This window comes from Euphorbia lathyris, chromosome 9 (assembly GCF_963576675.1).
Source record: "Euphorbia lathyris chromosome 9, ddEupLath1.1, whole genome shotgun sequence".
Taxonomy (NCBI): domain Eukaryota; kingdom Viridiplantae; phylum Streptophyta; class Magnoliopsida; order Malpighiales; family Euphorbiaceae; genus Euphorbia; species Euphorbia lathyris.
Genome location: NC_088918.1, coordinates 5,199,296 through 5,217,534, shown reverse-complemented (window position 1 = coordinate 5,217,534; position 18,239 = coordinate 5,199,296). Strand labels below are relative to the sequence as shown.

General features: G+C 34.5%; 1 protein-coding gene across 3 annotated transcripts; it reads right to left on the bottom strand.

The window, feature by feature from the left end:
* Positions 1–7,161: 7,161 nt before the first annotated feature.
* LOC136205512 (DUF724 domain-containing protein 6-like) lies at positions 7,162–17,568 on the bottom strand. Of its 3 annotated transcripts, XM_065996141.1 has the most exons (11): positions 17,172–17,307; positions 17,037–17,092; positions 14,781–15,035; positions 14,584–14,692; positions 13,208–13,374; positions 10,867–11,127; positions 10,670–10,778; positions 9,903–10,069; positions 8,988–9,176; positions 8,802–8,910; positions 7,162–8,165 (listed from the first exon to the last, which is right to left on the bottom strand). In XM_065996141.1, exons 2-11 carry the CDS (start codon positions 17,058–17,060, stop codon positions 7,573–7,575), a joined length of 1,983 nt encoding a protein of 660 aa, XP_065852213.1. In that variant the 5' UTR covers positions 17,061–17,092; positions 17,172–17,307; the 3' UTR covers positions 7,162–7,572. The 3 variants fall into 3 exon arrangements, with proteins under 3 accessions (XP_065852213.1, XP_065852210.1, XP_065852212.1); XM_065996138.1 differs by having other exon boundaries at positions 17,037–17,568; XM_065996140.1 differs by lacking the exon at positions 13,208–13,374 and having other exon boundaries at positions 10,867–10,949; positions 17,037–17,567.
* Between the last annotated feature and the right edge of the window lie 671 nt (positions 17,569–18,239).

Sequence of the window (18,239 nt, the reverse complement as noted above, 5' to 3'; positions counted from 1 at the left end):
ATAATTTGAGTGATTTAAAATATTTTAATTGAGAATGTTTGTTATATTTATGGATGATTTATCAAGTTTGTGGATGTTTTATTAAATTTATTTTATTAAATTTGTAATTTTATTTTATGTGTTGATTCTTAACGGGTAAGGGTACCCGTGGATGTTCGCAAATTAATGGGATGAGTAGGAGATTCAAGAAGTATATCTGTTAGAGTAATGTGCAGAATGTATAATTAAAATAATAAACTGGTAAGAGTTTATGATGGATATTGACTCGCGGGTACCTTGTCCGTGCATTGTCATCCCTAGCCATGATCTCCTACTTGTTTCCCTCCAAGATGTGTTAGTTAGATGAGTTTGTTAGGCAACTGTATGAGTGTGACTAGCCTGTATGTGTGCATTCTTGTTGTTATGGTATACAATCCATGACCTCCTAAAGCTTAGTGGCAGTGCCAGGAATTTAAATTTGAGGGGTTAATTTTAGGCGTATGGTTAGGGGTAATTTCAAAATCCAGCCTTAACGGACTGGGCACATTTTGTTTTAGCCTGCAGTATGTTAAAACATCGTTGATTTGGTATATCGGCTAAAACATTAAAAATGTCCAACGTGGAAAGAGTAGACATTTAATTTTCTATAAGTTAAAAGCTAGTTTCTAAAATTATAACATTACCTTTTGAATTAAAGCATGCATCTTAAACCATCTTATCTACTTTAAAATATTAAAATGATACTACATAGAGTCTATAAATTAATATTAGGAGGGCTACAAGAGGCGGAACTACTGGTACTCAAGGGTAGAATTGGTGGCTGGGTGGGCTATGGCCCTTCGGGCTCTGGGCTGTGTCCGCCCTTACTAAAGCTTGATAGATTTCATCACCCTCTCCTCAAGATGAAGCAGGAATGGAAACATAACCCGTCTTAGACAAGAGCAGGCCGATGGCCGGGGGGTTTTGGCCCCCCCCCCCGGGTTCTAGGCTGGATCCGCCCCTGGCTGCATCTGGTGTCGAGTTAATGGTTTGGTTAAAAGATCCGCAAGTTGTTAAATATCAATACAAAAAGTAGAAATGAGATCGGCATCTAAAAATTCCCTCGCAATATAGTAAATTCATATCTAGATGCTTGGTTCTTTTGTGATGAACATGATTAGCCGTAATATGGATTGCTGTTTGATGTTTATAAAATAAAGGATTTAGAAGATATGGTTTGAACTAGAACTCAATTTGCTAAACCTTAGATGTTTTTTTGGACTTCTAAGATATCTTACGACTCACCTTCCAGTTTTTCTACATGTCCAATCAGCATCACGAATCCTGAGTTTGAAATCATTTCTTGTCGAGTAAAACAATCTCATTGATAATGTGCCATCCCTTCAAATATATTACGACATGTAATGCTGCGTCTCTCATAAACTGACTTTAACTGACATAACTATTGAGCGACAAAAGGTATATTTGGTTTTATAAAAAATATTGTAGAAAAACACAGAAAAGGGACATCTTTTAGATTGCATTTGATACACTACAATGTGCAAAATAATGAAGTGAGATAGTGATGCAATTAACATGTTTGGTGGGTAGATTTTAATTGTTTTTGTTGAAATGTAATTACAGGTATAATATATGTTTGTTCAGTTAAATATAATCATAAAACTTTATTTACACAATTAAAAGGCAAAAGGCATTATTAGGCCATCTTTCATTTTTTGGTTCATTAAGCCCCTAATCAATTATTTGAATACATTAGGCTCCTGATCATTTATTATTAGTCTCATTAAACCCTTTATGACCAAATTAGTAAGTTATAAACATCTAAGTCTGTTAAAAATACGTTATTAACTTTATCTGTATTTGAGATTATTAAAAAAATTATTTTTTACGGTTTGAATTAAGGTTTTTACAGTTTTCCTATAACCACATTACACATCCAAAACTGCTTTCAAACAGCGAAAAAATACAAATTTTGAATACAGATGCAATGAATAATAGCCTGTTAACCGAATTTTATATTCAAAATTAATTTTTTTGGTCATCAAGGGCTTAATGAGACCAAAAATAAATGATGAGGGGTTTAATGTATCCAAATAAAAGATCAGGGGTTTAATGCACCAAAAGATGAAAGATCAGGGGCCTAATGATGCTTTTTGCAAAATTAAAATCAGCGAAAATATGACAGATATGAAAAACACGAGTGGAAATATGAGAAAAACATGATAAATAAAAAAACGAAAAAAGAAAAAAGGAAAAAAACATGATAATTGGAAAACACGTGAAAATGCGAAAATAGGAAAAAAAAAGCGAAAACCAAAAGAAAACGTGACAAGTGAAAAAAAAAACGAGAGAAATGCAAAAAATGAGAAAAACAATTTTTTTCTCATTTTATCTTTTTTTTTCATATTTTCTCGATTTTCTTGTTTTTTACATTTTCACTTTTCATTGTGTTTCATGTTGTTTCCATTTTTCATTTTTTTCGTTAACATTTTTCGTTTTTTTCTTGTTCATTCCGTTTTATTTTTTTTCGTTCCCCCCTTCATTTTTTCATGTTTTTCTCAGTATTTTTTTTTCATTATTTTATCGTTTAATGAGAATTCTGGATGGTAATATTTAAAATAAAATACAATAGCTAATTCATGCATGTATTTTTTTTTTCATAATGTCTCTTACAAGTTACATAAATTTGTAAAAAACAATATAGTGGTGTATTTGTAATTCTGTTATGCGAGAAATAAACGAGAATACTATGCAGTGGGATGAACTGTCTTTGCGTTTATTTTTCACTCCTATGCATGTCGATGATATTATGCAAATTCGTTTGAGTTTTAGACGACCTCTTGATTCTAGGTACTAGGGTCCATCGAAAAATGGTGAGTTCACTGTGCGAAGTGCGTACTACCTCGCTGAATCGCTAAGAAGATAGATTGAGGATGTGCCGGAATAGTCAAATAATAGAGCGGAATTGCAGTTACGAATATGGAAAATTCATTGCTCGCCAAATTTTTTGTATTTCCTCTGGAGGCTCTCCAAAGAAATTCTACCGAGCTTCTCCAAGCTTGCTGCACGCGGAATTAACACAATTTTTATCTGTCCGGTATGTTCATCTGATGAGAAATTTTTGTGTCACTATTTTGTTTCGTGCAAGCCGGCTCGTACGTTCTGGAAATCAGCAGGATTGATGATTTGCATGTCTAAAATCACGGCGCCTGATATTCAAACTTGGATGCTCCGATGTATGGATGATCTACCGATAGACGAAATAAGGATATGGGCAACAATGCTTTGGAAGTTATGGTATTGAAGGAATAAACTAGTGTATGATCGAGTTTGGATAACTGACGAATTGTTACGAGAGCAGGTCCAGGACCAGTTGAACGCGGTCAAAATCAATGGCGATGCTAAATTTGGGGCACAATGCGCTTACATTATAAAGAAGAAAGAAAAATCCCCACCAGACCCGGATGTGATTCGAACCCATGACCTCCCAAGGCATAGGTAAGCTCTCAACCACTAGGCTACGAGCTTCACCACATCCATGTAAAAGTAATATACAGAACCAATTAAAAAGGCGAATATATATCACCTCATGGAAATTGATTGGTGTTAAAAATTAAATGTTTATCAATAGCATTAATTAATTAGTCGGATGTATTGCTCTGTATAGCAAAGAAATTCCCATTGATCACATTGCATACATTATTTCCCTTCTGAACTTGTCTAAAAAAAATTAATTAGCCCATGAAGTTTCAAAGTGTCTCGATAGCCCATCAACTTGTATAAAATATTCAGATAACCTCCTTAACTTGTGTAAAATGTAATCAATTAATCATTCGATTGCAAAAAAATAAGTTATATGCGGAAGGTGTGTTGCACGCACCTTAGAAAAGTAAAACAACCAAGCTCGGGGTATCCGGTTCTAATATTATAGAAGATAATACTTCAATTTTTTTTATAGAAGATAAGTTTTACAGTTGAGCAAGTAAGAAATTCATTTTTAATATGTTTTAATTCATTCCCTGAATTATATAATAACATTTCAAGGTGAGTGCAATACATTTTTCGCATGCAGCTTACTTTTTTTTGCAAGCGAATGATTTGATTATATTTTATGTAAGTTGATAAGCTATATGAATATTTTATGCAAGTTGGGAGAACTATCGAAACACTTTGAAAGTTAAGAGGACAAATGATGTATTAAGCCTATATTAAACTACCGCATCAACAATTATAACGGCTAACCTTCAACTTCTTTTCCCTCCAAAATATGAGAAATTTTAGAATATTCTTCAAGTAAATACTTCATTAATTATAAAAAAAACCTGTATATACTTTTATTATATTTTAATTAATCTTAATAGGATTTTACCCAGAATGGAGTTTTATAAGAAATAAATTGGTTAAGCATTATACCATTATAGGGTTCTGCTAAAAATATATATTTCTTAAAAAATTTAATCGAAGCCGGTAGGTAGTTTACCAGTTTCATGTATACTATTTTACAAAATATGCAAATCGGTGGAGTTTGCGAAAGGTTTTGAAATTTTTAAAAGAAAAACTCAAAATCAGTCCTAATACTTTTGAAATTTTTGTTTAGCTTCAAATCATTAATCTTTTTTTAAGTAAAAGTTGGGTATCGGAATGCAAAGATCCTAACTAGGTTGGTATCTTCACAAAACCAATCAAAAATCCAGACCCGAATTTTATTAAAATGAGGAAAAAATACAATAAAAAAATTAAGAGAAACGGAATTCTTCTAAACAATACACATCATCAGAAATAAATCTATTGCAAAAAGCTGGTGCAGAATTCCACCAAATAATATGATCTGTTGTGACGCCAAATTTAGCCAATGCATCAGTCGTTCTATTTCTTTCGCGAAAAATATGAGGAACATTTAGATCCATAGAAGAACAATGCCGAAGACAAACAATCCAATCCTGTCGCAACGCCCATGGAACACGCCCATGGAACATCTAGAGAGCGCTTCCTAAGCAAATTTAACACATAAACAGAATCACATTCCACCCATAACTTGTGCCATCCTTTTTCCCAAGCAATCTGAATCTTCAAATCATTAATCTTTAAACTTCACTGTTTAATTTTGGAAAGTGATTATTTAGTACCACTAACTATGAAATAATACAAATTTAAATATAATGTTTCTAAGCAAAATCAATTTTAGTCCAATGCCACCGAAAATTTGAAAAGACTGTTTTGATTGTTATGTTTGAAATTATAATTTTTACAGTTTAAATAAATGTTTTTACATTTTTTTTATAGTACATTACAGTTTGAATTAGGATTTTTACAATCTGAAATTATAAATTTAACCATAGCGTTTTCAAGCAATATCAATTTTAGCCTTACATTACTGAAATTGAAAAATATGGTTTGACTGTTATTAACAGTCAAAACAGTCTTTTCAAATTTTCAGTAACGTCAGGCTAAAATTTATTTTGCTTAGAAACATTAGGTTTAAATTTTTTAGAAGTATAAGAACCAATTTTGAATTTTCTTTCAAAACTTCTGAAAGTCCACCGATTGTCATATTTTTTAAAATAATACATGAAACCGGTAAACTAGCTACTTATTTCAATTAAAAATTAATCGGAAATACTTAATTTTTTAATATGAAACCGGTAGTTAATCTATCGGTTCTTTATAATTTAAAACCGGTAGACTAGCTATCGGTTTCATCCTGGTTAACAGAACATCACAGCGGGTATAATGTTTAATCAGGACCTTTACGAGACTTTATTTCTCATAGGAGCTCCATTCTGGGGCAAAATCTGTTACATTACATGAGTTTGTTAGACAGCTTGATGAGTGTGGGTAGCGTGTATGCATGCATACCTATTCTTGCGGTATGCTCAAGGGCAGAGCCATAGAGGGCGGGAAGGGTCAACCGACCCTTTGACCCCGCTAAAAACCCCATATTTAATTTTCTTTGAAGTAGCATTTAATTTTCTCCACATGGTTTAGCTTAGGGATGACAACGGGTAGGGTACCCGCGGGTAATGTCATTCCCAAACTCTTACCCTTTTATTTTTTAATTACCCGTACCCGTCCCATTACCCTAACGAGTATACTTTTTGCATCCCATACCCTTCCCATTTAATTCGCGGGTACCCGCGGGTACCCTTACCCATTAAGAATCAATAAATAAAAAAAATATTACAAATTTAACAAACTATAAATTTAATAAATCATCAATCTAAAAATTGAATAAATTGAACCTTAATTAATAAGAATAAAAGTAGCTTAGTGGTATCACTCAATTGTTAAAAAATAAATGGTTGGGGTTTAAATTTCACGTCTTACATCTAAAAAATAATGATATTTATTAATATAAATTTTTTTTTATAACGGATAACGGGTATCGGGTACCCTAGAGGGTATTCCCATACCCGTCCCATTACCCTAACGGGTAATGGTTTTGATCCCATACCCGTCTCATACCCTTTTATACAGGGTACGGATAGTCCTATTAGGGTCGGGTAGTGCCGGATACCCGCGGGTACACTACCCGTTGCCATCCCTAGTTTAGCTCCTCCGATGTTTAGATCCTGGCTCCGTCACTGGATATGCTACAATCCATTATCTGATGGCTTCATCATATTAGTGGTATCAAAATATATTATCTCATCATTATATATATGATAAAAATAATAATTGTATCAAACAATATTCCGTAGATTATTTTATCTCGTATTAGAAATCAATAATTTTACTAATGATTTTCTTGTTCACAGTACTCATGGCACCAAATGCGTATAGTCCTTAATTTTTCTAAGTAAATACAGATAGATCAACATTGAATTATTCATCCCATGATTTTCTTACTTAAAGAGTCTTCGAACTCCGCTTGGTCAAATAGAACTCGATTCAAGTTCGAGATCAGTTTGAATATTAATGAACTCGAGCTTTTTTAGATTCAGCTCAAAATCTGATGATCAAACTCAATTATTTTTCTTTATTATATATATTTCATTAATTTTTAGTTATAATGCTCAGTTAAAACCCAATTCGAGTTCAGAATTTATTTTTTAATTAATATATAATCATTGATTTTTTTATAATTATATAATTTAAATTTATTGTAAATTATATGTTAAATTTATTCATGAAGTTTAAATTTAATGTTTTCTTCACCGGAAGGTTAGAACTAAATAACAAAAATTTTAAACATATAAATATGAATGTATGTAAATCGATCTGTTCGCAAAGTTTTCTCAAGCCAAGACACGAGCTGAGCCTAACATTTTATTCTCGGTCTTGGTTCTACTCGTTAACACCACTATTCACATTAGAAACATGAGCAGGTTACTCTTATAGAGAAATCTGCACCAGAAGGTTAGCCAAACAAACCGACTACATTTTGAGGTCTAAAATCTATACACAAAAGCAAATAATTAAGGGTCATAATGGTCCCTAAAGTTGGCATCATGATCAATTTAGTCCAAATTAGCCAAACCATTCAATACCAAAATTTTTGTCAGATTTGGACGTCGATTTGGGCTAAACTGATAACGCCTGACAACTTCAGGGACCATTTGGACTCTTAATTCCCCGAGAAATATACATTCTTGACTACTGTTTTCCAAGGGCAGCAGCTTTCACCTTGAACTTTTCCTTCACAAGCACCAAGTCAGCTTTGATACTTGAGGCATTAAACTGTAGAAATTCGCTTTTCGAATCTTCTTTCGTTTTCCGGGACACTTTCATTGCTCGCCGCTCTTCTAACTCGCTTATCATCTTGTCAATTTCATTGATTTCTTCATCCAACTTTGCTCTTTCACCATCACATTCTGCAATCTTTTCTTGAATTTCTCCAGATCGATTTTCGAGCTTTTCTTGCCTTTTTTTGAATGACAATAACTCCGTAATGGTATCTGCCACTGCCTTAACATCAAATCCGAGCATTTTAAGATCAGCTAGAGCTCCCAAATAGCTGTCAAAAAGACTTGTAGGCTTCTCTATTTCCAACTCGGATGCCTTCTCGACCAATGTGGCAAATGTCAACATATGACTGATAGCAAGTCCTTCACGGATTTCCTCGTCCAGTTCCGACAAAGGAGTAAAATGTGGTGTAGACAGGATCCGGAAAACTTCTAGAGAGTCTATGTAGTTCCAAGCAAATGAGGTTTTCGTGAAAGGTAGCCTGTGATTCTTCACTTCGTCACCTGAAAGATAACCGTACTTAATCAGACCAGTAGAAAATCAAGTGTGCAACAAAATATAATACATAAATCATTCGTAATCAAGAAGCAATGGCAATTTGTGACACGAAAAACACGATTTATAGAGACAATCCGATTGACCAGAAAATCATTTTTCTAGCATTTACATCGTATATAACCATATGAAACATATTTATGAGATAACACCATTTTGACGCGAAACATTTGCCACCTCTGAATGTTCCCACTTTTGCTGTGTGATCTGTGATCGAAAACGAAGACGATGTTCTATCCGTAATGCCTTAAGTTAGTATCAAATATCAATACAGTTTTCAACCAAAAAACAGGCAAAATAAAGTCAATTTTTGTTCTGTTGAACTTATTTTAGTTGCCAATCCATTCATGCTTCATATTTCATCTTAACAAAACTAATTTTTAGCCAATCTGATTAGCAACCATAACGATTTCACCGACTTTCTTGGAGTATGCTTCCAAATTCTATCATTTGAAAGCTCTAATTCCGCAACCATGTTATAAGAGTTATATGCAAATCAGATAACAAATTAACAATGAAAACTTTTGATATACCAAAAACGATTACAATTAGATAACAAATTAACAAATTCCATGTGAGTTTACCTGCAGCTGCAACCTTCTGCCTCGTAACTTGATCATTCAGTTCATTTTCGCTCGTCTTTGAGGACTCCTCCATTCTATTTTCAGCTCTAGCTTCTTGATGGTTACGGCTCTGCATTCATCGCAAGTTCATTATTGGAGGCAATAGATACTTTGTAGTTGTGCCATTTCAATTTGAAAATGACTTACAATATTTTTTCTCTTGTTGAATGGCAGATTTGCACACCAATAGTTCGTCGCGCATTTAGCTAAAGAGAAGACAGAGTTTTCCTTTCCGAACTTCTTAGCATGGTTTGAAAGTGTCTCCTCAGTTTCAGGAACCACCTTAGAGTGATTTGCAGCTGATTGTTTTCCACAATCTGCCGTCTTTAGTATTTCCTGAAACGAAAGCCCACTTTCTCACTGTCTACATGTAATTATGCTAGAAAGCAACTTAGATAAATAATTTCGGGTAGTCGTGTCATGACAGTGTAATGTTATTTGTTCTCTATACAAAAAAATATGATATAAATGTAACAAAAACAATAATCATGCAACATAGTCACTCTTCTTTAGTAGCGTTTTGTGTCCATTTGATGCTACTTTATGAAGGTTGTATTTTAGAAATAATGTTTCCCGTGCCCGTGTTATATTAGACGGATTGTCTTTGTAATCATGTTTTTCTACACGGATTGGCTAGAAACTTTATTGAGATATACCTATGGTCCCTCAATTCTGGATTACTAACATGATGATCTTTGAAATTCAAAACCGGACGTAAAAGTTTCCAAACTGATAATATACTAACATAAAAGTCCAAATGACTTTTGACCAGTATAAATACTGGTTGACCACGTGAAATGAATGCCGCTAAATCACACTGCTTGAATGATGGCCACTCAACTTTGATTTAGCGGCATTTCACGTAGTCATCTGGTATTTAAATTGGTTGAAAGTCCTTTGGACTTTTATATTACTATTAGTATATGCTAGTAAAAGTAAAATTGTGTGAAGTTCAGTCGCATTTATAAACCAAACCTCAAAATTTAATTAACATTGATGTATTTTACCCCTGACAATTTTGATTTCACATTTATTATGATCAAAGTAGATGAGAGCACCTACCGATTTAGGGGGACGAACCCATCTGCCATCACGCCAAACCAACTGAAACCTCAAATTTGCAGAGCAAAAATCGAATTTATCAGGTGGGATTTCAAAGAGAACAGTGTGCTTTCTAGACTTTTTCTTCTTCTGCTTGAAGACTTCTGCGTCTTCTTCTTCTTGGTCAGCTATAGGATAACCATACTTAATCAGACTAGCAGAAAATCAAGTGTGGAACAAAATATAACACATAATCATGAAGCCATTTTTGCTGTGTGATCTGGGAGCAGAAATGCAGATGATGTTCTAACTATGACGCCTTGGAACACAACAAATACAACATTTAGTATCAATAAAGTTTTCAACAAGGGTGTCAAAATGGATTGACGTATCATAATCATGTTATGTGATCTATATAATCCATGTAATTTATATAACCTAAATTCAACAAAAATGATAAACGTGTGAAACATATTGTGTTAGTCGGGTTCTTTCTAAAGTCGGTTCTTTGTCTCGTTGAACTTGTTTTAGTTGTCAATTCTTTTCATCTTACTTAACAAAATTAATTTTACCCAATCAAATTAGCAACAACAAACAATGACTTCAATGACTTTCTCGGACTATGCTTCCAAACTCTATAATTTGAAAACTCAACATGGTAAATATTTTATTTTTTATAATATTAGGAATTTGAACCAAATCTCATGATTTGATTCGATTCACAAAATGAGGATTTTGATTCACAAGTCCAATCTCGATTTGACAACTATAACTCCATGTGAGTTTACCTGCAGCTGCAACCTTCTGCCCGGTAACTTGAGCATCCATTTCTCTTATCCTCTTCTTTGAGGACTGCTCCATTCTATTTTCCGGACCAGCTTCTTGATGGTTAGGGCTCTGCATTCATAGCAAGTTCATTATTGGAGGCAATAGATACTATGTAGTTGAAATGTTTATGTGCCATTTCAATTTCAAAATGACTTACAGTATTTTTTCCCTTGTCCAATGGCAGATTTGCACCCGAATCGAGCGTCGAGCATTTAGCTAGTGTACTCTCTGTAACGTTCTCTGTTGATTTCATTAACACTGAAGGATTTAAAGAGATGACAGAGTTTTCCTTTCTGAACTTCTTAGCATGGTTTGAAAGTGTCTTAGCATGGTTTGAAAGTGTCTCCTCAATTTCAGGAACTACCTTAGAGTGATTTGCAGCTGATTGTTTTTCACAATCTGCCGTCTTTGGTATTTCCTGAAACGAAAGCCCACTTTCTCATTGTCTACATGTAATTCTGCTAGAAAGCAATTTAGATAAATAATTTCAGGTAGTCGTGTCATAATCGTGTTATGTTATTTGTTCTCTATACAAATATATATGACATAAATGTAACAAAGACAATAATCATGTGTAACTATGTTGCACGAACACTCCTCTTCAGTAGCGTTCTGCGTTTCGTGCCTGTGTCCGTTTCAATGCTATTTTATGAAGGTTGTGTCCGTGAAACATAGTCATGTAATGTCAGACGTATTGTCTCTGTAAATCATGTTTTTCTACACAACTTGGCTAGAATGACTTTATTGATTTGAAAGGCACAAGGCACACTAAGGCGCAAAGGGGTCCTGGAGCCTAGGCGCACGGCGCACAAAAAAAAAACATATACAATTGTAAATAACAACACTAACATTTCTAAACTGACACAAATAATCAAACAACAATAATTTTAATCATAAAATGCTTGAGATTTAAATCTAAGACAGAATTCCTAATAAAATTTAAATCTAAACTAAAGACCAAAGTTCAACTTCAACTTAACACTAAGTTACTAACTAATAGTCTAATAATAACTACTTTTCCTCAACCAAGACTTGTAAACTCTTTAGTCTTTATAGTCCCTATTCATCATCATCATCATCACTATCATCTCCTCCATCAACATATTCTTCTTCAAGATTCTCAATCTCATCATCTTCGAGGAGGTACTCATCATCTACAAAGTCAGTTTCCTCCTCATCTCTAACTATGATGCTTTACCCTTATGCTTTAACCTAGGCCTAGCACTTGAACTAGAGGCATTCATAACAATTTTTTCCTACTCCTCTAGAATGATAAGCACTTTCTTCAGCTCCAACAGCCCTACTAACATCAGCCCATGTTAAATTTTCTTTTGGGAACACTAGCTCATCTTCATCTGACCCCCCTCCATCCAATCTACCCATCAACCATTCATTGACATCGTCTATATCTTGTAAAGAAATGGGGTAAATAGTGTCACGAGCTTCAGGGTTGCAGCTGCTGCTCTTTTATTTCCTTTCTTTTTCTAATTTAATCTGAGCCGTTAATCCTAAAGATTTCCTATGGCTATGATTAAATGTTGAAAAACCCCTAAAAAACCCTCAAACCCCCTTAAAACAGCGCCTAGAGAGCCTAGGCGTGCCTTGACTCAAGGCGCAAGGCAAGACAAGGCACCGCCTTGCTGACATCGCCCGTCTGAGACCTACTAAGGCGCTAACCTCTGCGTCTTGAGTCAGGCGCGCCTTTAACAACTATTGAAATCAAAAGGGTGAGATATACCTATGGTCCCTCAATTTTGGCATTACTAACACGATGAACTCTAAAATTCAAAAACGGACATTAAAGTTTCCAAACTTTGATAATATACTAAGATAAAAGTCCAAATGACCATTGACACGTATAAATACTGGATGACCACGTGAAATGCCGCTAAATCACGCCTCTTGAATGATGGCCCCTCAACTTTGAGGTTACTAACATGGCCCCTCAAGAAGTGCGATTTAGCGGCATTTCACGTAGTCATTCATTCGGACTTTTATATTAGTATATGTCAAAATTCTGAGACTTATATGTCCAGTTTTGAAGTTCAGTGAACATCATGATAATAACACTAAAATTGAGGGGCCATAGATGTACGTCACCCAAAATCAAATATGAAGTTCAGTCACATCATAAAACAAAACTCAAACTTTAATTAGCATTTTACCACTGAAAATCATGAGCAAAAAAAGGTACCATTTTGATTTCACATTTATTCTGATCAAATTTTCAAAAAAAAAAAAAAAAGGTGCAACTGCCACTGTTATCACAATCTTATGATTCGGTTCGATTCAGCTCTATTTCGAGCCGATCTATAGGTCAACATGGTAAATATTTTTTTTTTTTTGCAATATAATGAATTTGAACTGAATTACGATTCGATTCGATTATGAGTCAAGATTCAAAAAATTAGATTTCGATTCACGAGTTGAATCTCGATTTGACAACTACAGCAACTGCATTTTGTTTGAAATTATGCAAAGTAGATGAGATCACGTACTGGTTTAGGGGGACAAACCCATCTTCCATCACTCCAAGCCAAGTGAAACCTCAAATTTGCAGAGCGAGAATCCAATTTATCAGGTGGGATTTCAAAGAGAACAGAGTGGGTTCTAGACTTTTTCTTCTTCTTCTTGAAGACTTCTGCTTCTTCTTCTTCTTGGTCAGCTGAAGAATGACCATACTTAATCAGTCTAGCAGAAAATTGTGCAACAAAATATAATCATGACAGATTATATACTCTCATAGCATGTTGCCACTTTTTTCTGTGCGATCTGCCAGCCAAACTGCAGATGACGTTCTAACTATAGTTGTTAAAAGCGCTCTAAGGCGCTAAGGGGTCCTGGAGCCTAGGCTCAAGGCGCAACGCATGGCGCACGGGTGAGGAACACGAGGCGCAGAAAACATATATATATATATGGTTAAAGCATATCAATATTTGATATCAATATCACTAATACTTTATTACTAGTTAAAGCATAAACCAAAAAAACACACTTATGACCACAAAACAAGACAAAACCACATAAACACATAATACTAGATGTCAAAAACACCAAGTTAAGTTTATACTTCATAGATACATTAACATATTCTTCTGCTCGATCTTCTGTGTGTCGCAATTTCTTCTATTTCTGTCACAATTTCTGTTTGAGTGGAGACTATTCTTTACGTGACTCTGCTCTTAATCCCTTTATAGTCTTTCTATATTTACGTTTCTTCATATTCTTATTTAGATCAAGGGTTAATATTAAGTTTATTTAAATTAGATTAGTGGTTGAGATTAATCAACCATTTGTTTTACACAAAACAGTCAAAAAAAAAAAAAAAACCTAGTGAAAACAGTATATGTTACTGAGGGGCGCCTTGACTCAGGCTCCGAAGCCCAGGCGAGGTGCACAAGGCGAGAGCTTTTTAAATTGCGCCTCACCTAATGCAATCAAGGCTCGCTACCTTGTGCTATGCATAAGGCGCGCCTTTAACAACTATGGTTAAAATAGATTGTCATATCACAATAATGTTATGTGATCTATATAATCCATGTAATTTATATAACGTAAATTCAACAAAAATGATAATCGCGTCAAACATATTATGTTAGACAGGTTCTCTTGTTAAGTCTTTGTCTTGTTGAACTTGTTTTAGTTGTCAATTCTTTTCATCTTACTTAACAAAACTAATTTTACCCAATCTAATTAGCAATGACAAACAATGATTTCGACTTTCTCAGAGCATGCTTCTAAATTCTATCATTTGAAAGCTCTTACTTCCGATATAATGAGAACATGTGAAGTAGCAGCTTTCCAGTATAAGTAGAAATGATATTATCGAAAAACAGTTACTCTGTTATGTCATTTCAATTCCATGTGACTTTACCTGCAGCTGCAACCTTCTGCCATGTAGCTTTAGCACTCAATTCTCTTTCCCTCTTCTTTGAGGACAACTCCATTCTATTTCTCGGCCCAGCTTCTTGTTGGTTAGGGCTCTGCATTCATAGCAAGTTCATTATTGGAGGCAATATAGACTTTGTAGTTGAAATATTTATGTGCCATTTCAATTTGAAAATGACTTACAGTATTCTTTCCCGTGTTCAATGGTGGATTTGCACCCGAATCGCACGTCAAGCATTTAGCTAGTATGCTGTCTCTAACTTGGTCTGTTGACTTCGTTAACGCCGAAGGACTTTTAGAGATGACAGAGTTTTCCTTTCCAAACTCTTTTATATGGTTTGAAAGACTCTCCTCAGTTTCAGGAACTACCTTAGAATGATTTGCAGTATTATCAACGTGTTCTGATTGTTTTTCACAATGTTCTGTGTTTGGTATTTCCTGAAAACAAAAGCCCACTTTCTCATTGTCTACATGTAATTCTGCTAGAAAGCAAATGGGGTGCCAATTCAGGGTAACTTAGGCTGATAGTTATTGAAGTTTGGGGTTTGTTTCAGAAAGATCACTAAATTTAATTTTCATTTAATGAAATCGACGAATTCACATTTGATTTTATAAAGTCATTTCAGCCAATTTGTGTACATAAACTCACCCGAATATTGATGGGACATAGAAGACAGTTGAGTATATGTCAACTAATCGCCATCTCGGACAGAGTATGTGATTTTTAAAAATTTCTTTTTGCGGCTTAGGATGTGTGACATGTCACACACGTGTCTGCCACGTCAGCTGTGAAAATCAAACACATATATTCAACTGTTCTCTATGCCACGTCAATATTCCAGTGAGCTTTTGTACACAAATTAATCGGAATGACTTTTATTAAAATTAAATGTGAACTTCAATGATTTTATAGAAAGATAATTAAGTTCAGTGACCATTGCAGAGTAGACCTTAAACTTTAGTGACCATAGATGCATTTTATCCAGCAATTCAGGTAGTCATGCCATAATCGTGTTATGTTATGTGTGTTCCATACAATTATATATAACATAAAGGCTTAAGGCATCTCTTGTCCATGTACTTGACCCAAAACTTCAGCTGCCCCAAAAACTTTCAAAAGTTCCAAATGACCCCTATTCTTGTACAATTGCATTTAACAACCCCATATTCTTATCCAATTACATTCAATAACCCCTATTTTTGTCCAATTGAATTCAATAACCCAATATTCTTGTCTAATTGCATTCAATAACCCCAAAACTTCAATTGCACTCTGAACTTTAAGTTCCTAATTATTTGTCTATTTAACATTGTCTTTTTGACAAGTGGCGAACACTTTGACACATGGAGGGTGTCTCCTATTTTCCACGTCCAACAAATTCTATTAAGAAATAAGGGGTTGCTGAATGAAATTGGAAAAGAACAGGGGCTCATTTGAAGGTTCAGAGAAGTTTTAGACAAGTGCAGGGACAACAGATGTAGTAGGCCTAATATAAATGCAAGAAAAATTATAATCATCTCATGTTAAATCATGGTATTGTATGACAAAAGGCCTAATGCATACCCAGCCCCTTAAAGTTGTCCGTTTTGTTCATTTAACCCCCTCATCTTACGGGACAACCCTTTAACCCCCTAAACTCCATAAAAATGGTATTTCTCACCCCCTTAACTTGTCCATTTATCCCCCAACTCATAGAATGTTCTATTTACCCCCTTAACTCCATAAAAGTGGTATTTTTCACCCCTTACAATCCGTTATCGAAGCCTAAATTGATAACTTTTTTTAAACGTTAAACCTATATTTATGTTTTCCATAAAAGTGGAACCTAAATTGATACTTCCCCAAAAATCATAGGCCCATTTCGGTACATTATCCCTACATATAATGTATTTAACTTGTTTATATTAATGTTCTTGTTATTTGTATTTTTTATTCGTTCTTTCTCTATTCAACTTTTTTTACTACTATAAAGGGATAAGAAATACCATTTTTATGAAATTAAGAGGGTAAATAGGATCATAAGTGGTGAGAAATACCACTTTTATGGAGTTAAGAGGGTAAATAGGATATTCGATGAGTTGAGAAGAGATAAAATGATAAATTTAGACAAGTTAAGGGGGTGAGAAATACATTTTTATGGAGTTTAGGGGGTTAAAGGGTTGTCCCGTAAGGTGAGGGGGTTAAATGAACAAAACGGACAACTTTAAGGGGCTGAGTATGCATTAGGCCTATGACAAAATGATAGGTGTTCAAGGGCCTATGAACTATCTCTCAACTTTGAATTAAATGAACTTTTAAAAGAAAGATGTAAATGATCTAATTATGATTGAAGTTATAAATGAACAAAAATCACTCTATATGTTCGATTTAAAAACAAACAGTTCAATGAAAAATCACTCTATATGTTCGATTTAACTTCAAAAATTGAGAGCACATACCTGTTTAGGAGGACGAATCCACATGCCATCACTCCAAACCAAGTGAATCCTCAAATCTGCGGAGCTAAAATTCAACTGATAAGGTAGTTTTTCAAACATCACTCTGTACCTTCCAGAACTTTTAACTTCACTCACCACTCCCTTCCACCAGCCATTACCGCAGAAGGCGTCGACAACGTCGTGCCGATTATAAGTTTGATCAGCCGCAGGAGTCGGCGGACGAGGCCTAATAAAGGAAACGTCGACAATATCTGTCAATCGCTGATTCGAATCGCTCTGAAACTCGACCATGAATCTTCCTTTAGGGTCAGAATATGATTTAAGGATCTTAGCTACATACCAAACTTCACTAAACCCTAACTTTTCGATTTTCACCTCCACCATTGATTCTTCGCTTAAGAAATCCATCTTTTTCTCCTCGATCGCCATAGCCATGGAAATTTGGGGTTTCTTTCTTCTTAGGCAAAAGGTCAGTGAATTCATTTTCTTTTCCCTGAGTTGAGTGCAAGAGGCTTCCTATTTTCTGTCTTATTTTGGGGGTAATTCACACTCACGACCCTTATACTTTTTACTTAAAATTTAAAATTTAAAATTTCAAAATCGAAAATTATGACTCTAAAAGTTACACTTTATTAACGACTTATTTTATCATTGACCAAGTTAAAATAACCGTTGATGATATCAAAATAAAAAGTCCAAGAATTAAATTTTTTAGAATCATATATCGAAAATTATGACCCTAAACGGTGGTTTTTTTATTTTTTTACAAAAAAAAAAGGGTTTTGCTATTCGTCGCTCCTATTTTCCTTACCGTCGTCTCCTGTTTGACATTTTTGCCCTTTTCATTTTTCATTCAAAAAAGTGAAATTCTCTCAACCGCGAAGAACAAAACGAAGAAAAATCATGCCTCCAAAACAAGGAAAAATAATTGAACATCTAAGTTTCGTATTTACCAATAATCTGAAATTTAACGAATTTAACTTAAAACAGAATTTTTTTTCGTTGAATTTGCACTAAACGGGTAGCCCATACGGTCGGGTTCATGGACCGATAGCATGAACTACCTTATTTCACCTAGGCAAAACGGGTAGGCTATCCTATTTTGCCTAGGCAAAACGGGTGGGCTACCCGTTTTACCTAGGCAAAATAGGGTAGTCTACCCGTTTTGCCTAGGTGAAAACGGGTAGGCTACCCGTTTTTCTT

Bases quoted from the DNA above. Each gene is read 5' to 3' on its own strand.
- LOC136205512 (XM_065996138.1), bottom strand. From the start codon at position 17,519: ATGAATTCACTGACCTTTTGCCTAAGAAGAAAGAAACCCCAAATTTCC. The intron at 9,177-9,902 runs GTAGGTGCTCTC...CTTTCGTTTCAG, and splicing joins GGGTTCGTCCCCCTAAATCG to GAAATACTAAAGACGGCAGA. The intron at 8,166-8,801 runs GTAAACTCACAT...GTTATCTTTCAG, and splicing joins GCAGAAGGTTGCAGCTGCAG to GTGACGAAGTGAAGAATCAC.